At 40.4% G+C, this 17,494-nt stretch overlaps 2 protein-coding genes across 2 annotated transcripts; both read right to left on the minus strand.

Annotated features, from left to right (window-relative positions):
• Positions 1-1,912: 1,912 nt before the first annotated feature.
• Positions 1,913-13,059, minus strand: vars1 (valyl-tRNA synthetase 1). The gene is made up of 29 exons (XM_077721533.1): positions 12,928-13,059; positions 11,857-12,209; positions 11,648-11,791; positions 10,976-11,186; positions 10,495-10,610; positions 10,358-10,433; positions 9,722-9,822; positions 9,367-9,494; positions 9,135-9,299; positions 8,973-9,054; positions 8,160-8,279; positions 7,982-8,090; positions 7,314-7,493; positions 7,060-7,184; positions 6,858-6,961; positions 6,087-6,245; positions 5,893-5,983; positions 5,727-5,832; positions 5,577-5,647; positions 4,768-4,893; positions 4,571-4,675; positions 4,088-4,235; positions 3,665-3,792; positions 3,432-3,587; positions 3,152-3,364; positions 2,969-3,080; positions 2,344-2,519; positions 2,137-2,286; positions 1,913-2,041 (listed from the first exon to the last, which is right to left on the minus strand). The coding sequence occupies exons 2-29, from the start codon at positions 12,205-12,207 to the stop codon at positions 1,973-1,975; spliced, it is 3,822 nt and encodes a 1,273-aa protein (XP_077577659.1). The 5' UTR covers positions 12,208-12,209; positions 12,928-13,059; the 3' UTR covers positions 1,913-1,972.
• Positions 13,060-13,293: 234 nt separating this feature from the next.
• Positions 13,294-17,369, minus strand: LOC144199982 (uncharacterized). The gene is made up of 3 exons (XM_077721899.1): positions 16,897-17,369; positions 15,061-15,900; positions 13,294-14,353 (listed from the first exon to the last, which is right to left on the minus strand). The coding sequence occupies exons 1-3, from the start codon at positions 17,191-17,193 to the stop codon at positions 13,805-13,807; spliced, it is 1,686 nt and encodes a 561-aa protein (XP_077578025.1). The 5' UTR covers positions 17,194-17,369; the 3' UTR covers positions 13,294-13,804.
• Between the last annotated feature and the right edge of the window lie 125 nt (positions 17,370-17,494).

Below are 17,494 nucleotides of genomic sequence, written 5' to 3' on the forward strand. Positions count from 1 at the left end.
AGTAAGGCTTTTTTCTTAAAAAAACGACATAGTATAGTAAGGCTTTTTTCTTTAAAAAACGACATACTATAGTAAGGCTTTTTTCTTTAAAAAAAACGACATAGTATAGTAAGGCTTTTTTCTCTTCAAAAATGACATAGTATAGTAAGGCTTTTTTCTTTAAAAAACGACATAGTATAGTAAGGCTTTTTTCTTAAAAAACGACATAGTATAGTAAGGCTTTTTTCTTTAAAAAACGACATAGTATAGTAAGGCTTTTTTCTTTAAAAAACGACATAGTATAGTAAGGCTTTTTTCTTTAAAAAAACGACATAGTATAGTAAGGCTTTTTTCTTAAAAAAACGACATAGTATAGTAAGGCTTTTTTCTTTAAAAAACGACATAGTATAGTAAGGCTTTTTTCTTTAAAAAACGACATAGTATAGTAAGGCTTTTTTCTTAAAAAACGACATAGTATAGTAAGGCTTTTTTCTTTAAAAAACGACATAGTATAGTAAGGCTTTTTTCTTTAAAAAACGACATAGTATAGTAAGGCTTTTTTCTTAAAAAAACGACATAGTATAGTAAGGCTTTTTTCTCTTCAAAAACGACATAGTATAGTAAGGCTTTTTTCTTAAAAAATACGACATAGTATAGTAAGGCTTTTTTCTTTAAAAAAACGACATAGTATAGTAAGGCTTTTTTCTTAAAAAAACGACATAGTATAGTAAGGCTTTTTTCTTTAAAAAACGACATACTATAGTAAGGCTTTTTTCTTTAAAAAAACGACATAGTATAGTAAGGCTTTTTTCTTTAAAAAACGACATAGTATAGTAAGGCTTTTTTCTTTACAAAACGACATAGTATAGTAAGGCTTTTTTCTTTAAAAAACGACATAGTATAGTAAGGCTTTTTTCTTTAAAAAACGACATAGTATAGTAAGGCTTTTTTCTTTAAAAAAACGACATAGTATAGTAAGGCTTTTTTCTTTAAAAAACGACATAGTATAGTAAGGCTTTTTTCTTTAAAAAACGACATAGTATAGTAAGGCTTTTTTCTTTAAAAAACGACATAGTATAGTAAGGCTTTTTTCTTTAAAAAACGACATAGTATAGTAAGGCTTTTTTTCTTTAAAAAACGACATAGTATAATAAGGCTTTTTTCTTTAAAAAACGACATAGTATTGTAAGGCTTTTTTCTTTAAAAAACGACATAGTATAGTAAGGCTTTTTTCTTTAAAAAACGACATAGTATAGTAAGGCTTTTTTCTTAAAAAAACGACATAGTATAGTAAGGCTTTTTTCTTTAAAAAAACGACATAGTATAGTAAGGCTTTTTTCTTAAAAAAACGACATAGTATAGTAAGGCTTTTTTCTTTAAAAAACGACATAGTATAGTAAGGCTTTTTTCTTTAAAAAACGACATAGTATAGTAAGGCTTTTTTCTTAAAAAACGACATAGTATAGTAAGGCTTTTTTCTTTAAAAAACGACATAGTATAGTAAGGCTTTTTTCTTTAAAAAAAACGACATAGTATAGTAAGGCTTTTTTCTTTAAAAAACGACATAGTATAGTAAGGCTTTTTTCTTTAAAAAACGACATAGTATAGTAAGGCTTTTTTCTTTAAAAAACGACATAGTATAGTAAGGCTTTTTTCTTTAAAAAACGACATAGTATAGTAAGGCTTTTTTCTCTTCAAAAACGACATAGTATAGTAAGGCTTTTTTCTTTAAAAAACGACATAGTATAGTAAGGCTTTTTTCTTTAAAAAACGACATAGTATAGTAAGGCTTTTTTTCTTTAAAAAGGCAGGCAGGCAAGCAGGTAGGCAGGCAGGCAGGCAGGCAGGCAGGCAGGCAGGCAGGTATGTATGTATGTATGGCCAATCAGATCGCTCGATTTCCTCGGCCAATCAGAAAAAGGGAAAAAGTCACTCTCTTTGCCACATGATTTTATTCAAAGATTTAAGCTCCAACTAAAATATGTCAGGTGCGCTATAACATCTTGCTAAAGTTGTCCATGGCTTCTTTGACTTTCTCCAGCTCTGTCTGACTCTGTCTTAACTGAAACAAAAAAGGAACACAAACAAGCATGTTAGCAGTTTGAACTTGGGAAAGAGGAAAAGTTTCCTCGCAACAGGGTGCTCGCTATTCATCACCTTTTCCGCATCCTGCTGCTGCACTTTGAGGGGCACTTTTTCCCTGTAGTCGTTCTTGGCCATTTTTTCCCTCAATTTGTCCATCAGCTTGTCCAGATCGCCTTCCTTTGCACGCAGTTTGGCCAACTCTTTATCCACGTCGATGAGACCCTGACGCACACCAAAACGTCACTGTGGGGCTCAAATTGGCACGTCGTGAAGCCTCACCTTAATCATAAGGTTGACGGTGCAGCGGTCCGACGCGATGGCCACGGCGCAGCCTGACGGCGCCGGCTTCTCGGCGCTCAGCGGCACCACCGCCTGGCAGTACGACAGCGTCTGGATTTGAACACCCCACGTCTCCACTAGCGACGCGGTGGCTGAGTCAGCACACTGAAGGTAACCTTGAAGATAGGGAAATACAATAGACCACATGTGTCAAAGTGGCGGCTCGGGGGCCAAATCTGACCCGCTGCATCATTTTGTTCGGCCCGGGATAGAAAATCATGAGTGCCGACTTTCTGTTTTAGGAGCAAAGTTAAAATGAAGAGTAAGGACGTATATAACATTTCCTGATTTCTCCCCTTTTAAATCAATAATTGTAATTTTTTAATCATTCTTGACTTTTAATAAATTTCTTTTAATCCATTTGTTTAAAAAAAATCTAAATATATCTAGAATAGACTGTAATTTCAGTTCAGAATAGGCCAGGTAGAAAAGTAGATAATAGTGAAGACGTCTGCTATTTTAGCACGAAAAATTAGCTTCCATGCAACAAATGAATAAGCATGGCGCTCTAAATCCAGCCTGGAGTTTTTATAAACATCAACATTGAATGTAATGCATCACTTACAGTCAGCTCTGGTTTTGGTGAGGTTGTAGTCAGCTCTGAGCGAACGGATGGTCTTCACTACGTTCATGACAAAGTCCATGTCGCGGTCCACCTTGTCGCTATTCCAGCAAAACTGTCGAGAAAAATGTTCAATTTCAACATCCGACTCCCTCCGCCCATCCACCCCCGACGTGTCTCTCCAACCTCTTGGGCGTCGGGGTACGACGTTACGCAGACGGATGGCGCGTCCAGCTTTGCCCGACGCCGCGGCAACCTCTGGTAGAGTTCCTCAGTGACGAAGGGCATGACGGGCGCCAGAAGTCGCAAGCCGACGTCCAAGCACGTGTACAAGGTTTGTCTACACACTTCGGCTCGTTCCTCGTTGACGGGCGAGCTGAAAACGGGTTTCACGCTTTCCTACGGCGAAAAACAAGTGTCGTCGACATCTTTGCGGAAGCCAATCAAAAGTCGGCGGATCTGGTACCAGGTAGACATCGCAGAGTTCGTATAGCCAAAAGTTATAAATGGCGGTAGTGATGGCGGGGAAGTCGTACGCCTTGAACCCGTGGTCGCACAACGAGACGGCAGCGCTGAGGCGGGATAAAATCCAGCGGTCGGTGACGCCCTCGTCGCCTCGAAGCTGTAATTTGGAGAAGAAAAAAATATATATATAATTATTCAAAGACAGATAAATGCATCAACACAATTTTGTATCACCTGGGCGGTCTGGGAGGGCACGAAGGAGTCTCCCAGTGTCTTGATGGCAAACTTGACAGCGTTCCACAGCTTGTTGCAAAAGTGACGGTAGCCCAGAATGCGGTTGACGTCCAGGTTGATGTCCCTGCCTGGCGGGGGAAGATTATGTTTCAGTCACGTGGAAAAAAACGGTAGGAATTCACTCCAAGGAGCCACTCATCAATAATCTAATTGATCTTAAAACCAATTAAGAGTCAAAAATGGTGTTTTGCAGCCTTTTTTGGTTGAAAACTTGATATACTTTGTGTTGGATTAATTCTGTAATGGATTCTCACTTGCAAGTAACACCAGAGATATGAAATTAATTGATGCACAAATTAATAGAGGTCTCTTTGTATTGTTTTAACTAACACTATGCTTCATATGTGCGAGTTTTGCCTTTACCTTGACTGGTGTAAGCACAGAGAGCAAATCGCAAGGCGTCCGTCCCGCACTCGGGAATGCCATTGGGGTAGTCGGACTTCTGTCCCTGCTTGGCTCGTTCCACCTCCACCGGATCCAAATTGCTGTAGGTGAGCTGTGCATGCAGACCCTGGAAGACGCAAATGGGAGCGTAAGAAGTGCTGTAGCGCCCTCTGCTGGTTTCTAGCAACAACCTGGGTAGTCATTTCATGACGGATGGCTTCAATAAAAGCTTTTTGGCATGCTTAATAAAGCTTACGAGAGAAGACGGACCTCCAGGGAGTAATGTGAGGTACAAAAAAAAAAAATAGCATTTGTTGTGTGTGTGTGTGTGTGTGTGTGTGTGTGTGTGTGTGTGTGTGTGTGTGTGTGTGTGTGTGTGTGTGTGTGTGTGTGTGTGTGTGTGTGTGTGTGTGTGTGTGTGTGTGTGTGTGTGGCTATCATCAAGCAGCAATTCCACTTTACCTCCAGGGAGATTCCGGTAATGACATCAAGCGGGTCGATGACGTTGCCCAGAGATTTGCTCATCTTCCTCCCGTGGGCGTCCCTCACCACGGCGTGCAGATAAACCTTGGAGGAATGACAGGAGTCCTCGTTATGTTGTCCTAATTACGCCAACAAGAGTCGCCAAGGACGACCCCCAAGGCGTGGCGAGAGCTCACCTCTTTAAAGGGCAGCTTGCCGGTCAGTTTGAGACCCATCATCACCATACGGGCAACCCAGAAGAAGAGGATGTCGTGACCCGTTTCGAGCAAGGTGCCAGGGTAGAACACGTTCAGGTCCTCCGTCTAAGGTTGAATGGTATTCAATGTTATTTCCATTTTGAAATGTGCACAAATAATATGGACCCCAACATTATTTCATGAGCTCTGTGAAATCAAGCCGTGTATGAAATTTGTTTTGTCTTTTTTCACAAAAAATACTATATCTAGATTTTTCGGATTTATTTTATTGAGGATTACATAAATTCTTATTTGAATGTAAACATGTATGTAATACCCAATAAAAGAAATCAAAGGAATCCCACTTGATTTTCAAAAGATTAAACATATTCATTCCCCAAATTTTTTTAATGGAATTTAAAAAATTAAAAAAAATGTCCCTTTTTATTTACGGGGATTATTAAATTATCAATGTTCTAGCCTTCCACCATTAAAAATCTATTAAAACCCTTTTCTTATTAAAAAAAATACATATTTGACAACAAATTCAGTGTGTGTAGAACTGACGTCCTAAAATGGCTGTGCTAATCGCTGGTGTCAATTTGCTAAAACATTAATTTCTCTATTATCCGACCCTAGTGAGGATAAGCCAAGGAATAGGTGTAAGTCTTAACTCGATAAAATCTTAGTGTGTCATGGGAAGAGGCATTTCCAATAGAAATTAAGCTGACAATGCCACTTAGTTTTGCAGCCCGAATGGCTCTTTGTGTTGTTTCCCAGCAGTCCCGTTTGTTTTTGTTTTTTGTTACCTCATTAGGCCAGCCGAAAATGGAGAAGGGAAAAATGCCGGATGAGAACCAAGTGTCCAGAACGTCTTCATCTGAAACAACAAACGGCAACAAACTCAGCAAACCAATTTTTCCATTATATCTAAAATCCCACTTGGGGAGGAAAGTAACCTTGTCTTAGTGTAAGTTTATCAGGAGTCACATTGAAGCGCTTGGCGGCTTTCTCTCGGGCCTCGTCGACGGTTCTGCCGCTCACCCAATAATGACCGTCTACATCCTTGAAAGGAGAGAATGATGCTCATAAAGTTTCAAGGTCAACGCCTGGAGTTTGTCTTACTTCTCCTGGCTTCACGGAGGGATCGTTGACAGTGATGAAGTAAGCGGGGATGCGGTGACCCCACCACAGCTGCCGGGATATGCACCAATCCCTGAGAGGAGGGGGAGGTCATTGAGAAAGTGATTCAATGACAGGGATAGACGTCTCGTTTCTTTCAAACGGGAGGGCTGACAGCAATCATTTATTATAAGTACCTTATGTTGTCCATCCAGTTGAACCAAGTTTTGAGGTGGTGGTCGGGGATGATTTTCAGGCGCCCGTCTCGGACTGAATCTGCAGCTTGTTTGCCCATGTCTGCGCAGTTGACGTACCACTGGGGCTTCAGAAAGGGCTCCACGATGTCCTTGGAACGACTACACAGAAACGTAAAAAGACACAAAGAATAGCATTTTTTTTAAAAAGGCATACAAAAAAATCATTCAAATGCAAGAGTACATAAACAAAAAAATGACAAGAAACAACCCCCAGATGATACCGTAAAATCAGTAAAAAAATACACTTAGGCTACATAAAACAACTCCCAAAAACAAAAATACAGCCCACATAAAAACACAAAAAAAACTCAAAATATACAAAACTAAACCCCAAGTAAGACAAACCAAAAAAATCTAATATACACAACAATCCCCCTAAAACATAATATACAAACACAGAAAACAACAAACTACCTGAATACACACGAAAAGTACAAACAAAATAGAATAACCACCCAAAAATAAATAAATCAAATCCATATTCAACCTCATCAGGGGTGCTGGAGCCTATCACGGCTAACCAAAAAAAAACAATACACCACAAAAACACACAAAAACGATAAAAACGACTCTAAAAGAATAAGCATCTTCAAAACCAAAAATATGAACAACAAAACACCCACCCCCCTCAGAAAAAAAATAGAAACAGAGTGAACCCATGAAAAAAAATCTGAAAGACAGGGTTAATTCATGAATGGAATGACATCAAACCTGCAAACAGGCACCACCATAGGGTTGTCTTTGATCTCTTTAAAATGCCCCCTGTCCTTGAGTGCCTCCAACACCGCTTTCCTGGCCTCGAAACGATTCATTCCCTAGAATGTGTAAACCAATGAAAAGGTTAGTAAGAAAAAATGCCTCGGTAAGCACGGCTGCCGTCCTTCGCAGCGGGGACGTCGTAACGAGGCCATACCAAGAAGGGAGGGGGCACGTTAATGAGCAGCCCGTTCTCATCCAGGATGTTGATGAAGGGCAGACTGTGGCGCACACCCACGTCGTAGTCGTTTTGATCGTGAGCGGGCGTGATTTTTACGGCGCCTGTGAAGAAAATAGTACCGGGAAATGGCACCTTAGCACATTGGCTGCCACAGAATGGAGAAAAATCCTCCCAAATTGAACAGATTCAAGCTATTTTATTTAATACATGGCTAGGAAGTTGGCTCTTACCGGTTCCAAAGCTCATATCCACAAAGTCGTCAAAAACGACAGGCATCTTGCGGTCGCAAAAGGGATGCGAAACCATCTTGCCCTTCAGGTGTTGGTATCGGGAGTCGTCTGGGTGCACTGCCACAGCCGTGTCGCCCAGCATTGTCTCGATACGGGTGGTTGCCACAACCACCTCCTGGTCTGAAAAAGATTGCTCAGAAAATTAATATTGGTATACCGTATTTTCACGACTATAAGGCGCACCGCATTATAAGGCGCACCGCATTATAAGGCGCACCTTCAATGAATGACACATTATTTTATTTTTCATATATAAAGCACACTGGATGTCTATTTTGGAGAAAATTTAAGACATTAAAGTGCGCCTTATAGTCGTGAAAATACGGTACTTGGATGTGAATATCCCAAAACTAAGCAAAAGAGGAAAATAAAACCTTCATATATTATGATATGGTAAAAAAATATATAATGAAGTTATCATTGCAAAAGATTTTTTTAAACGAAATAATAAAATAACAAATAGTGCTGGTGTTTTTTTTTTCTACAATTGCGAAAGTGCTTTAAAACTATGGATAACTGGTAACTGAGGGGTTTCCAGCAGGTGAAAATCCTGACCTCTACCGCCCCCTGTTGAGAGAGTTTAATCATCTTGAGGGAATTTGGAGTACCTGATCCATCCACTTTATAGGCAAAGGACACCAAGACTCCAAATTCCACTTTGTCTTTGTAGCCCGGCACAGGCAAAAGCGTTCTGCCCGTCAGCTCCTTCTTGTCCACCTTAAAAGAAAGCAAGCACCCCCATGAACGGAAACCCATCTCATTTTCCAGAATTATTTTCTGACTTGCCTCAATGTCAGAGATGGCAGAGTTGAGCGAGCAGGACCAGTTGACCAGCCTTTTGCTCCTGTAGATCACCCCCTCATCGTGCATGCGGATAAAAGCTTCCTGCACTGCGTAGGAAAGTTTCTGCGTAAAAACAAAAGGGGGACATTTTAGAGATGGGCAACATTATTTTTGCAATTGGCAGAGGTTATGTGTTCGGTACAAGACAAGGCCAGAACGGAGAAAGTGATAATTACTCAATTTGAAGAGTATTTTGAATAATGTGGAATGGAAGAATTGAGTAAATTTGAGGGTCATAAGGTCAAATGTTAGAGGTCAGAAAAGGAATTTTGAAATAACTTCATAATGGATTAGTTTTCAACTCAAATTTTCAATCTCGGACGTATATAACAAGTATAAGGGATCGAAGGTTAGAAATATATCAATGCTTTGAATTTGGCTATTTGGTGGTTGGCTTTGTTCGGGTGATTCTCTAGTGCTTCATTTCAATAATTATGGATATGTGCGACTCTGGACAGTTTCATTTTGAAAATTATGACAATAGTCTACCATTGAGGTAGCATGTAAAAAAAATCTGAGTAATGGGATTTAAAGAACCTCAAAAAAAGATTTGGATCATGTTTAGGTGAACAAAGTCTAAATAATTAATCGACAAGCAAAATTGTCACCAAATAATTTGTTGGTCGATCATACTAGAGAATTTTTTAGAGTCGATCATTCTAGAGAACGCTTTAGACTCGATCATTCTAGGGAACGTTTTAGAGTCGATCACTCTAGAGAACGTTTTGCAAACATTTGCTGTTTAGCAACACTCACGGGGTCCATCGTGAAGCAAGCTCGGTCCCAGTCCAGAGAGGAGCCCAGCTTCTTCAGCTGGTGGTAAATGCGGTCTCCCTTTCTGTGGAGACACATTCAAAACTTAGGACCAAAAGTTTCTCCAATAAAAAAAAACATCCCATCCGCTCTGTGTCTACTCACTCATTTTTCCACTTCCACACTTCCTCGATAAACTTATCCCTTCCCAGATCGTGGCGGCTTAAGCCCTTGTCCCTCATCAGTTTCTTCTCCACCACCACCTGGGTGGCGATTCCGGCGTGGTCGCAGCCCGGGTTCCACAGGGTGGTCTCGCCACGCATTCGGTGCCTGGAGGAAGCAGCTCCTTAGTATCCAAGTATTTCGAATGTCTGCATGGTGCTAAAAACATCGTTACCATCTGGTCAAGCAATCCTGGATGGCATTGGTGAGGGCGTGACCCAAGTGGAGGGATCCGGTCACATTGGGTGGAGGGATGCACATCATGAAGACACCTTTGGGGTTTGGATGGCTAATGCTTTGCCTCTGTTGAAAAGGTAAATATGTGACAGACAGTAAAGGGAATAGTTCCTACAAATGTATTTGACAGAATGGCAGCAAAAGAGGCATTTACAGGTTGACCCAAAAAGATGCGTACCCATCAGTTTCGAAAACGTTTCCATTAGTACGCTTTTTGGGTCACCCTGTTTTTGTAAAGACAAAACGCCAAAGGTTAATCAAGATGCGACATAAACAGCCCACAAAGTCCTTACCCCATATTCAGGCTTGAAAAATCCCTGCTTCTCCCACCAAGGGTACCAGGCAGCTTCCACATACTGAGGGCTGTACGAATCAGGGAGTGGACTGACGACATCTGAGAGCACAGATGAACATCTTAAAATATGATATCACTTGATGCTGTTTGTTTTTGTTACATTAAATCGACTACACAGCTCAAATAAATAAATAAAAAAACTACCGAATTTTCCGGACTATAAGTCGCCATTTTTTATAGTTTGGCTGGGCCTGCGACTAATACTCAAATGCGACTTACCGTATTTTGCTGTTTAATATACCCCACCCCATTTAATATACCCGGGTATATTAAATGGCAAAATACGGTACATGTATTTTTTTTCTATCTGACCATGATAACTTCTTATGTTGTTACTTTTAGGTTATAATTGTCTGAAAAACCAATGTTAAATTCCTATTTAGCCCGTTTTCTCCATTTCACTTTAGTTACATTAACATGTGTGTTCTTAGTTTCTAAGAAAATAAAAAGTTGCCCTCCAAAAAGTGCGACTTATATACATATTTTTTCTCTCCATGGTGCATTATTTGGTCAAAGCCACTAAAACTAAAGTGCGACTTATAGTCCGCAAAACTCGGTATATATTTTAAATCACCTTTTTTCTCCCCAGGGGTAGTAGTAATGTCATAGGAAATGACTCCCAACTCCTTCTTCTCAGGTTTGGCTTTTTTCTAACAAAAGAAAATCAATATTTAACATAACTAAAAAATAAAATGATGCCTTAAAATGTACCTCAGTGGCTGGCTGTGTCTTCTTTTTTGCCTCCATTTCCTTCTTCTGCTGGAACTTCTCGAGCTTTTCCCTCTTCTTTGCCTCTTTCTTCAACTGGGCTTCTGTTTTTGGTGGCCCTGAAAGAGTCCAGAGGTGGCTATTTGTCCTAAAACAACAAAAAACATTGTAATACTAAAGGTGTAGCTGTTCACGGACCAAAAAAATACTTTGCTGCTTTTAACCTTCCGAGTCCTTTGATTACACTACGTCCAATCCCACTGCATCTCTAAAGTGCTCTAAAATAATCTTACTTGACGCTGTATTAATAACAGTTCAAATAGAATTGTGCTGAGTAAAATATACCCCTAAAAAAATTAATTTTCAAATATTGCCACTAAAAAATGATCTTTTTTTCCCCTTTTGAACCAAAAGGTGAGCCCCGCACCAAAGTACATACCGAACTGTGACTTGTGTTTACTCCTAGTTTACATTCTTAACTGACCATTAGTGAGTGCTGTCGTGTCGACGGTACTATCAGTAGTAGGGGCAGGTGTACTCTGTATAGTTGTGGCCTCAGTATTTGTCTTCACCAGTGTCATCTTCCCACACAGTGTGATTTTGCCCAGCACCTTGATGAAGTTGGGTTGGTTGATGCAAGTGGTAAACCATCTGGTAACATTGGTCAATGCCTTCCTATCATTGGGCTCCAAAGCCTATAGAAAATGAACATGGCCATTAGTTTTGAAAGCACTTTGTTAGGGTTATCATTATTATATATTTGCTTGTAATGAAGAATGCTTTGCTTTATTTAGAGTTATTGACATTAAAAAAATGCATTTTATTACATGTCTTGCAAGAGTAATGCATTTGGGAATGCCTATTGGTGAACCTTTCAAACCTATCGTTTAAAAATAAATAAATACAAAAATGTTGTGCTACAATCGCAATGAAATACAAAAATATGCTGTTAATTTTCACTCATTCATTCAATGCCCAGACCTCTTTTGTATTTTTACAATCTATCTTAATGCTCTATGTCTCATCAGATTTGGTCTTGACTCCTATAAAGTCCTGTTTTGATAATGGTGAATTCATATCTCAGGGTGTTCTTGTTATGAGATTCCTTCTTAGGCACAACAATAAGGACAAGAGTAAAAGACCTGAAATTACGCACGTATTTGAAGGGTAGAAGAAGAGCTGAGACCACAGCCATGTCAGCAAGTGTGATGCTCTCCCCCACAAGGTATGTTTTTGGCTCCAGCATCTTATCCAGGACCTTAAGAATGTGCAACAGCTCAGCGCGGGAAGTCTGCTGGAGCTGACGCAAAACAAGACGTGTCAAGAAAAGCATTGCTTTAACAATTACTCCAGTCAATTTTCTACCTTCTTATCCAACGTGGCACCCATGAGGGGGAAGACGACAGCACATGATGACGGGATTAGCTCGTTGTCGGCGAAGCTGAGCCACTGCCACACCTCGCTTTGCTGTTTGACATCTACGCCAGCTCTTTTCCCCAACAAGGCCAGGTACCAGGCCACAGCATTGGCACCACTCAACACGGTGCCGCCGTCTCCGGCTGCCAGCACCAAAACTGGTGTTGAGCGTGCACAGAGAGCGGCGGGGGGAGCATCAGTGACGGTCTTGACTTTAGCAGATGGCGCCACCTCGGCTGCAAGGAGCGCCAGGAGGCTCCGGAAGTCATCGGAGTGGGGGGACACGTAAAGAGTGGCCATCCCTGAACAAAATGGAATGTTATACAGTCATAATGATACGATAGCGTCTAAAAAGTTCAAATAATTGGACTTTTATTGCAATAAATTGCATGTATTATTTAAAATCATGCTAAAACTAAAGTTTGGTATTTAGGTAAGTGGTTTGAAATATATATGTCACTTGGAAGACGTACTTTGAAGTCACGAGAATAATATTGATAAAGATATCCATATTATTGGACATCAAAACAATATTTTTCGATATTACAAAGTCTCACAGTTCAATTTGACAGCCACTGATCGATTTTGAAAATAATAATAATAATAATCCGATTTATTTCACCTAAGGCAAAACGAAGTACACAGTACTTTTAGTGTTGTTGATTAATCATTTCAGACTAATAAAATCCCTTAACATCGCAATACAGTGGTCGCGAGGGTCCCAAAATTGAGTTCTTCGTTGTAACATTACAACTTCAACGCGATCAAAACAATCCACGGGGCATCCAGTGCTTCCGTGTGTTGGGATATTCTGTTTATTGAGTAATAAAGACAAATTTCGCGTTACGTGGGAGTAAAGTGTGTATTTTAGAGTTTACCGCGGCCACCTGTCAAAATCTGATGAAAGTTAATGCTATGTTAGTTTCGTAAAAAAAAATCAAAGTCAAGATTTGCGATTTAGTTGCAAAAATGTTGTTTAAAGATGTTTGGATGCTTAGATTGCGTGTGTGATGGATTTACCTGTAAAGAAACTATGAAAGACGACAGCCGGTCAAAAAGCTCTTCACCGCATCAAGACACTCACGCCACACTAGCAATCTGACAAAATCTGACGCAATGAGGTAACAGTTCCGGTTTGAAACGCCACTTCCGGCAGTGACGCCACTTCCGACAGTGAGCGGAAGTCTAATATTTTTGTTTGTATTTTTTTACCTTCATTTCGAGAAAAAAGATAGTGCAAAGGTATAATTTAGGTGGGGATTTAAATGATATTACATTTCTTTTCCACTTAATAAAAATCAATTTGTGTATGTATTTGGTTTACTGTATTTTTGTTTTGTGCTCACCTTGTTGGCCTTGTTGAATCAGTTGGAAAGAAAACAATAGTACAAGACCTGCCGATCTTTTATTCAAACATAACAAAGCACATCCAATTCTAATTACCAAAAGTTTTATGAAACAAAGTCACATTCAATCACTAACCACACTTAAAGAGGTAATTTGTTAAAAACCTATTCAGGTTAACAAATTAACAATGACTTAAAAAGGGACACACTGCTTAGTAGCCATAAAGACAACAGCAAAACTTCCTCAGGTTTATCACATTACTTGAAATTTATGTATAAATATTTCACCAGGCTTCTTCAAAACATAAATCGAATAGTTTTATCCTCAGTTGGTTAACACACTTTCCCTTCAGTTATTTTCCTACAAGATGAACGAGCAGGCGCTCTAAAAACACAAACACAATCATTAATATTCAAGCCATTAAAATTCTACATATCTGCATCTCCCCTTAAATAGAAACTTCCACATTTTTCTCCATTGTTAAATTCAATAAATTGAAAAAATAACATTCCAGTGCAAAAAAAAAAGTCAAACCCACTCCAAAATGTTCTTAATCGGCCTCCACCAAATCAACAAGGACTGGCATTTCCTTCTCCCGTCCAAACCCTTCCGTGAAAGCCCCAAAGATCACATCCAAAACCCCGAAGACTACACTGCCCCCCGTGAAGAACACATTGAACACCCCGACTACACTTCTCCAGGCCAAACGCCCCGTCCCTCCACCCAAAGCCACCGCCTGATCGCCCATCTCCATGGCAACCGTCCCGGCATAGTCCCCACTCTGCCTCAGGAGACGCCCTCCGAAGAACTTGCTCACCCACCACGTGTTGCCCAGGACGTCCCCGAATATTCCGACCGTGTCCCAGCTCAGTGTCCCTAATCCAGTCACCCCCATGTAGCAGGTGTTTAGCAGCACCGCCAGCATGGACGAAGAACAGTAGTAGATACCATAGATGAAGCTCATCACAATGTCCAGCAGCGTCTCCAGAGACCAGCGTATCCAGGACAAAAGATCCGACGTCAAGAGGTAGAGGAAGGAGACGGTGTCCTCTGGAAGAGCAGCAAGGACACCCAAGTCTTCCTGGAGGACGTATAACACCTGTAACCAGAGTCGCAAGATACATTTCAGGTTAGTTAGTCATAAAATTGCACATAAATTGTGTCAAAGTCATGTTTTTTTAAGGAAATTGACTTTATGTCTGTCCGTTAAAATGAACTTTAAAGAAAATTTGTATAGTCTTCAATGGAATATCGAATAGGAGAGAAATCAGAAAATATTAATAGGGCTTTTACCTCTTTGTAAAATTTAGAATGACTTTTTTTTCAATTTGAAAATAGAGGTTTACAGTTTTTTTATGATTTGTATTTTTAATGAAAAAACTAATTTATTGATCTTATCTTATCTAAAATAAAATAAAAGTGATTGGCAAATATGTTGACTGATCGGGCTGAGACGTCTTTTAAAGAGACAGAAAATTATTTGAATAGAGTGTGGAATGCCCTCGAACAACCTTCATTCCTGTTTCTGGGAGGGGCTGTATGAATGACAGACTACAATCGAGCAAAACATACACCAAAGAAATTGTGCGTTAACACTTGTATGGAAATATAAATCTAATAAACACATCTGAAAATTGGCAATGAATGTCTTCAGTTTAATAATCACTGTCATTAACAGAAATCTCACTCTTCACAATTGGACTTGATCGGTCCGACCCCAAAAAAAATCTGAAATTTCCAATAAATTAAGAATAAAAACGCAATTCTGCATAATAGATTGCAAAAGTATTGCTATATAATATTCACCTGTCCAGGGAACTGCGTGATTCTGGAGAATATAGGCCTTAGTGGAGCTTTGAGGATGGACAAAGTGGTGTAAAAGATGGAAACTACAACGCTGCTGGAATTGCTGTCTGCTTTTTCCACCTCTTGATCAGCAATTTTAACATAGCGCGTCTCATCGGCCGCCTCGACGCTTCTTCTCTCCGTCTCAACAGTCAATTCCTCTTTCGTATCTGCTTCTTTTGAATCAGTTTGCCTTTTATCAGTATCGGTTCCATCCGAGTTAATAGAATCCGAATGGCTTGGATCTGTAGGGCTTGGATCTGTATGGCTTGGATCCGTATGGCTTGGATCTGTATGGTTTGGATCTGTATGGCTTGCATCTCCGTCTGATACTGTGCTGGAACTTTCGATGAGATTTACAGACATCTTTTGGAGGTCCTCCTTAGTGTAAAAACTCTTCTTGACCCCAACCCTGTCTTCCCCAGCACAGCCTCCGGCAAACAGACCCTGAACTCCCAGCTTCTCTTGCAATTCCTTGACACTCACCGGCAGCACGGTGCCATCGTCGGCGCCGTCTTCGCGTATAAAACCCACGCTAAAACCGCCTTCGGCATGTGGGTCAAAGCAGCACGCCGAGGACCAAAGCGGCTTCATCTGACAATCCTCGCCCCAGCGAGCTCCAGTCCCGGTCAGGATGTAGAGAACCCCGTTTCGGCTGTTACACTCGGTGGCGACATGACTACGGATAATAGTGGAGACGGACCAATCCCAGTGTAGAAAGTCGTCATCTGTTAGTGGGGGCTTGGAGAAGTTGTTCCGGCAAAGATATGGGACAATCACTTCGACGTCATCCTCAATTTTCTGCGGGAAACAAGCAGAAAACCTTGAATACCTTTATTCTAAGGGCCATACTCTTTTGTGAAATGTTATATACTAATCTGTACAACAAATATGTATCCTTCCTCCATCTGGTTTGAACGGATCTAAGGTGTCCCTAGACCAAGACTTCTCAAACTGGTCTTCTGGGTAAACCTAACCAGATAGCCAGGAAGATGCTAACAGTTGCGCTAGTTATTTTTTGTTTTACAGTGCTTTGAAAATGTTCAATAAGAGTCAAAATGGCTTAAAATTAATTTTAGATGTTTATCTAAAACAGGGGTGGGAAAACCGATCCTCGAGGACCACTATGGGTACAGGTTTTTGTTCCAACCCATCCAGCACAGACACTTTAACCAATGAGATTTCTGCAGAAAACAAAAAGCACCTGACTGCAATCCACTGATTGCACTTGTAAAACACCAGATTGGTGAAAAGGTGTCTTCTTTAAGGGTCGGAATGAAAACCTAAACAAACTGCCGCCTTTGGTGGAATAGTTTGCCCACTCCTGATCTAAAAGATTAGGTTAAATACAAGGATGCTCAATGCACCCTCATCCTGTCTGAAAAACAGGCACAATTTATGATAGGAGGGTTTGTTATCTGTAGAATTCATCATATTTTGATTCATTTCAAGTCAGTCATTTATACATGTTTTTCTTTAAATCAATGGATTGTCTTAAGGAATGTTCTGTTAATAATACACCTGGAAATCATTATTTATATCTGATTGGTGAGGGGTTTGGCACATTAATATATACATATAATGATTTATGCTCACATTTATAATAGTATCCCAGAATAACCCCAACAGCGATTTTAAGACAATTTTTGGACTGTTTGCCTCTTCGACACCCCCACCAAGTTTGACAACCATGTGATTCATCGTCTCCAAATAAGGAGAGACAGGCAGATTGTGATGAATAACAATCATATGAATTGATAAAAATGAACATGAAATTCAAAAGACTGACATACTTACAAAAGACTCCTGTTTTTGTAAATCTTCACCAAACAACCCTTCAGGACTTAGACGGATAGCATAGACGACGGCGGTGTCACAGCCGGGTCTGTGCAAGGTGACGAAATTGGGGCCATTGGGCCGACCGTGACACCAAATGCTTAATGGCAAACCTTGGTCTTGAGGAAACGTCTGCGCGTAGAAGTATCGGTTGCAATGAAGTTGTGACGCCTCGCTGTCAGCTGTCAGTGGCAAGCTCCACCAGCCTTGCACCGGCAGGCCAAGCAGGGCCATCAGCCACACAGCAGCAGTCAGCATGTTGGAACTGGACACAGTCAGTGGGTGGGTGGTGAGCTCAGCAAAACTCCTTTACAAAGCCATGCAGTGTGTGAAAGGGCTACAAGTGTCTTCCTCACTGGCTGCTAAAAACCTTATTGGGGACAAACAGCAAATGAACAACCAGTGCCGGCTCCGTTTTACTCCGTACTGCCCTGTCAACTCCACCCTAAGCCCCTCCCCAATTTATAGTTTCTATGGTGATACCTTTAACTTTACAACATAAGCCTTGCACACACCCTCCACAACATACCTGTTACCTGTAAATCAGCATTCCCTCACA

This window comes from Stigmatopora nigra, chromosome 7 (assembly GCF_051989575.1).
Source record: "Stigmatopora nigra isolate UIUO_SnigA chromosome 7, RoL_Snig_1.1, whole genome shotgun sequence".
In the NCBI taxonomy this organism is placed as follows: Eukaryota; Metazoa; Chordata; class Actinopteri; order Syngnathiformes; family Syngnathidae; genus Stigmatopora; species Stigmatopora nigra.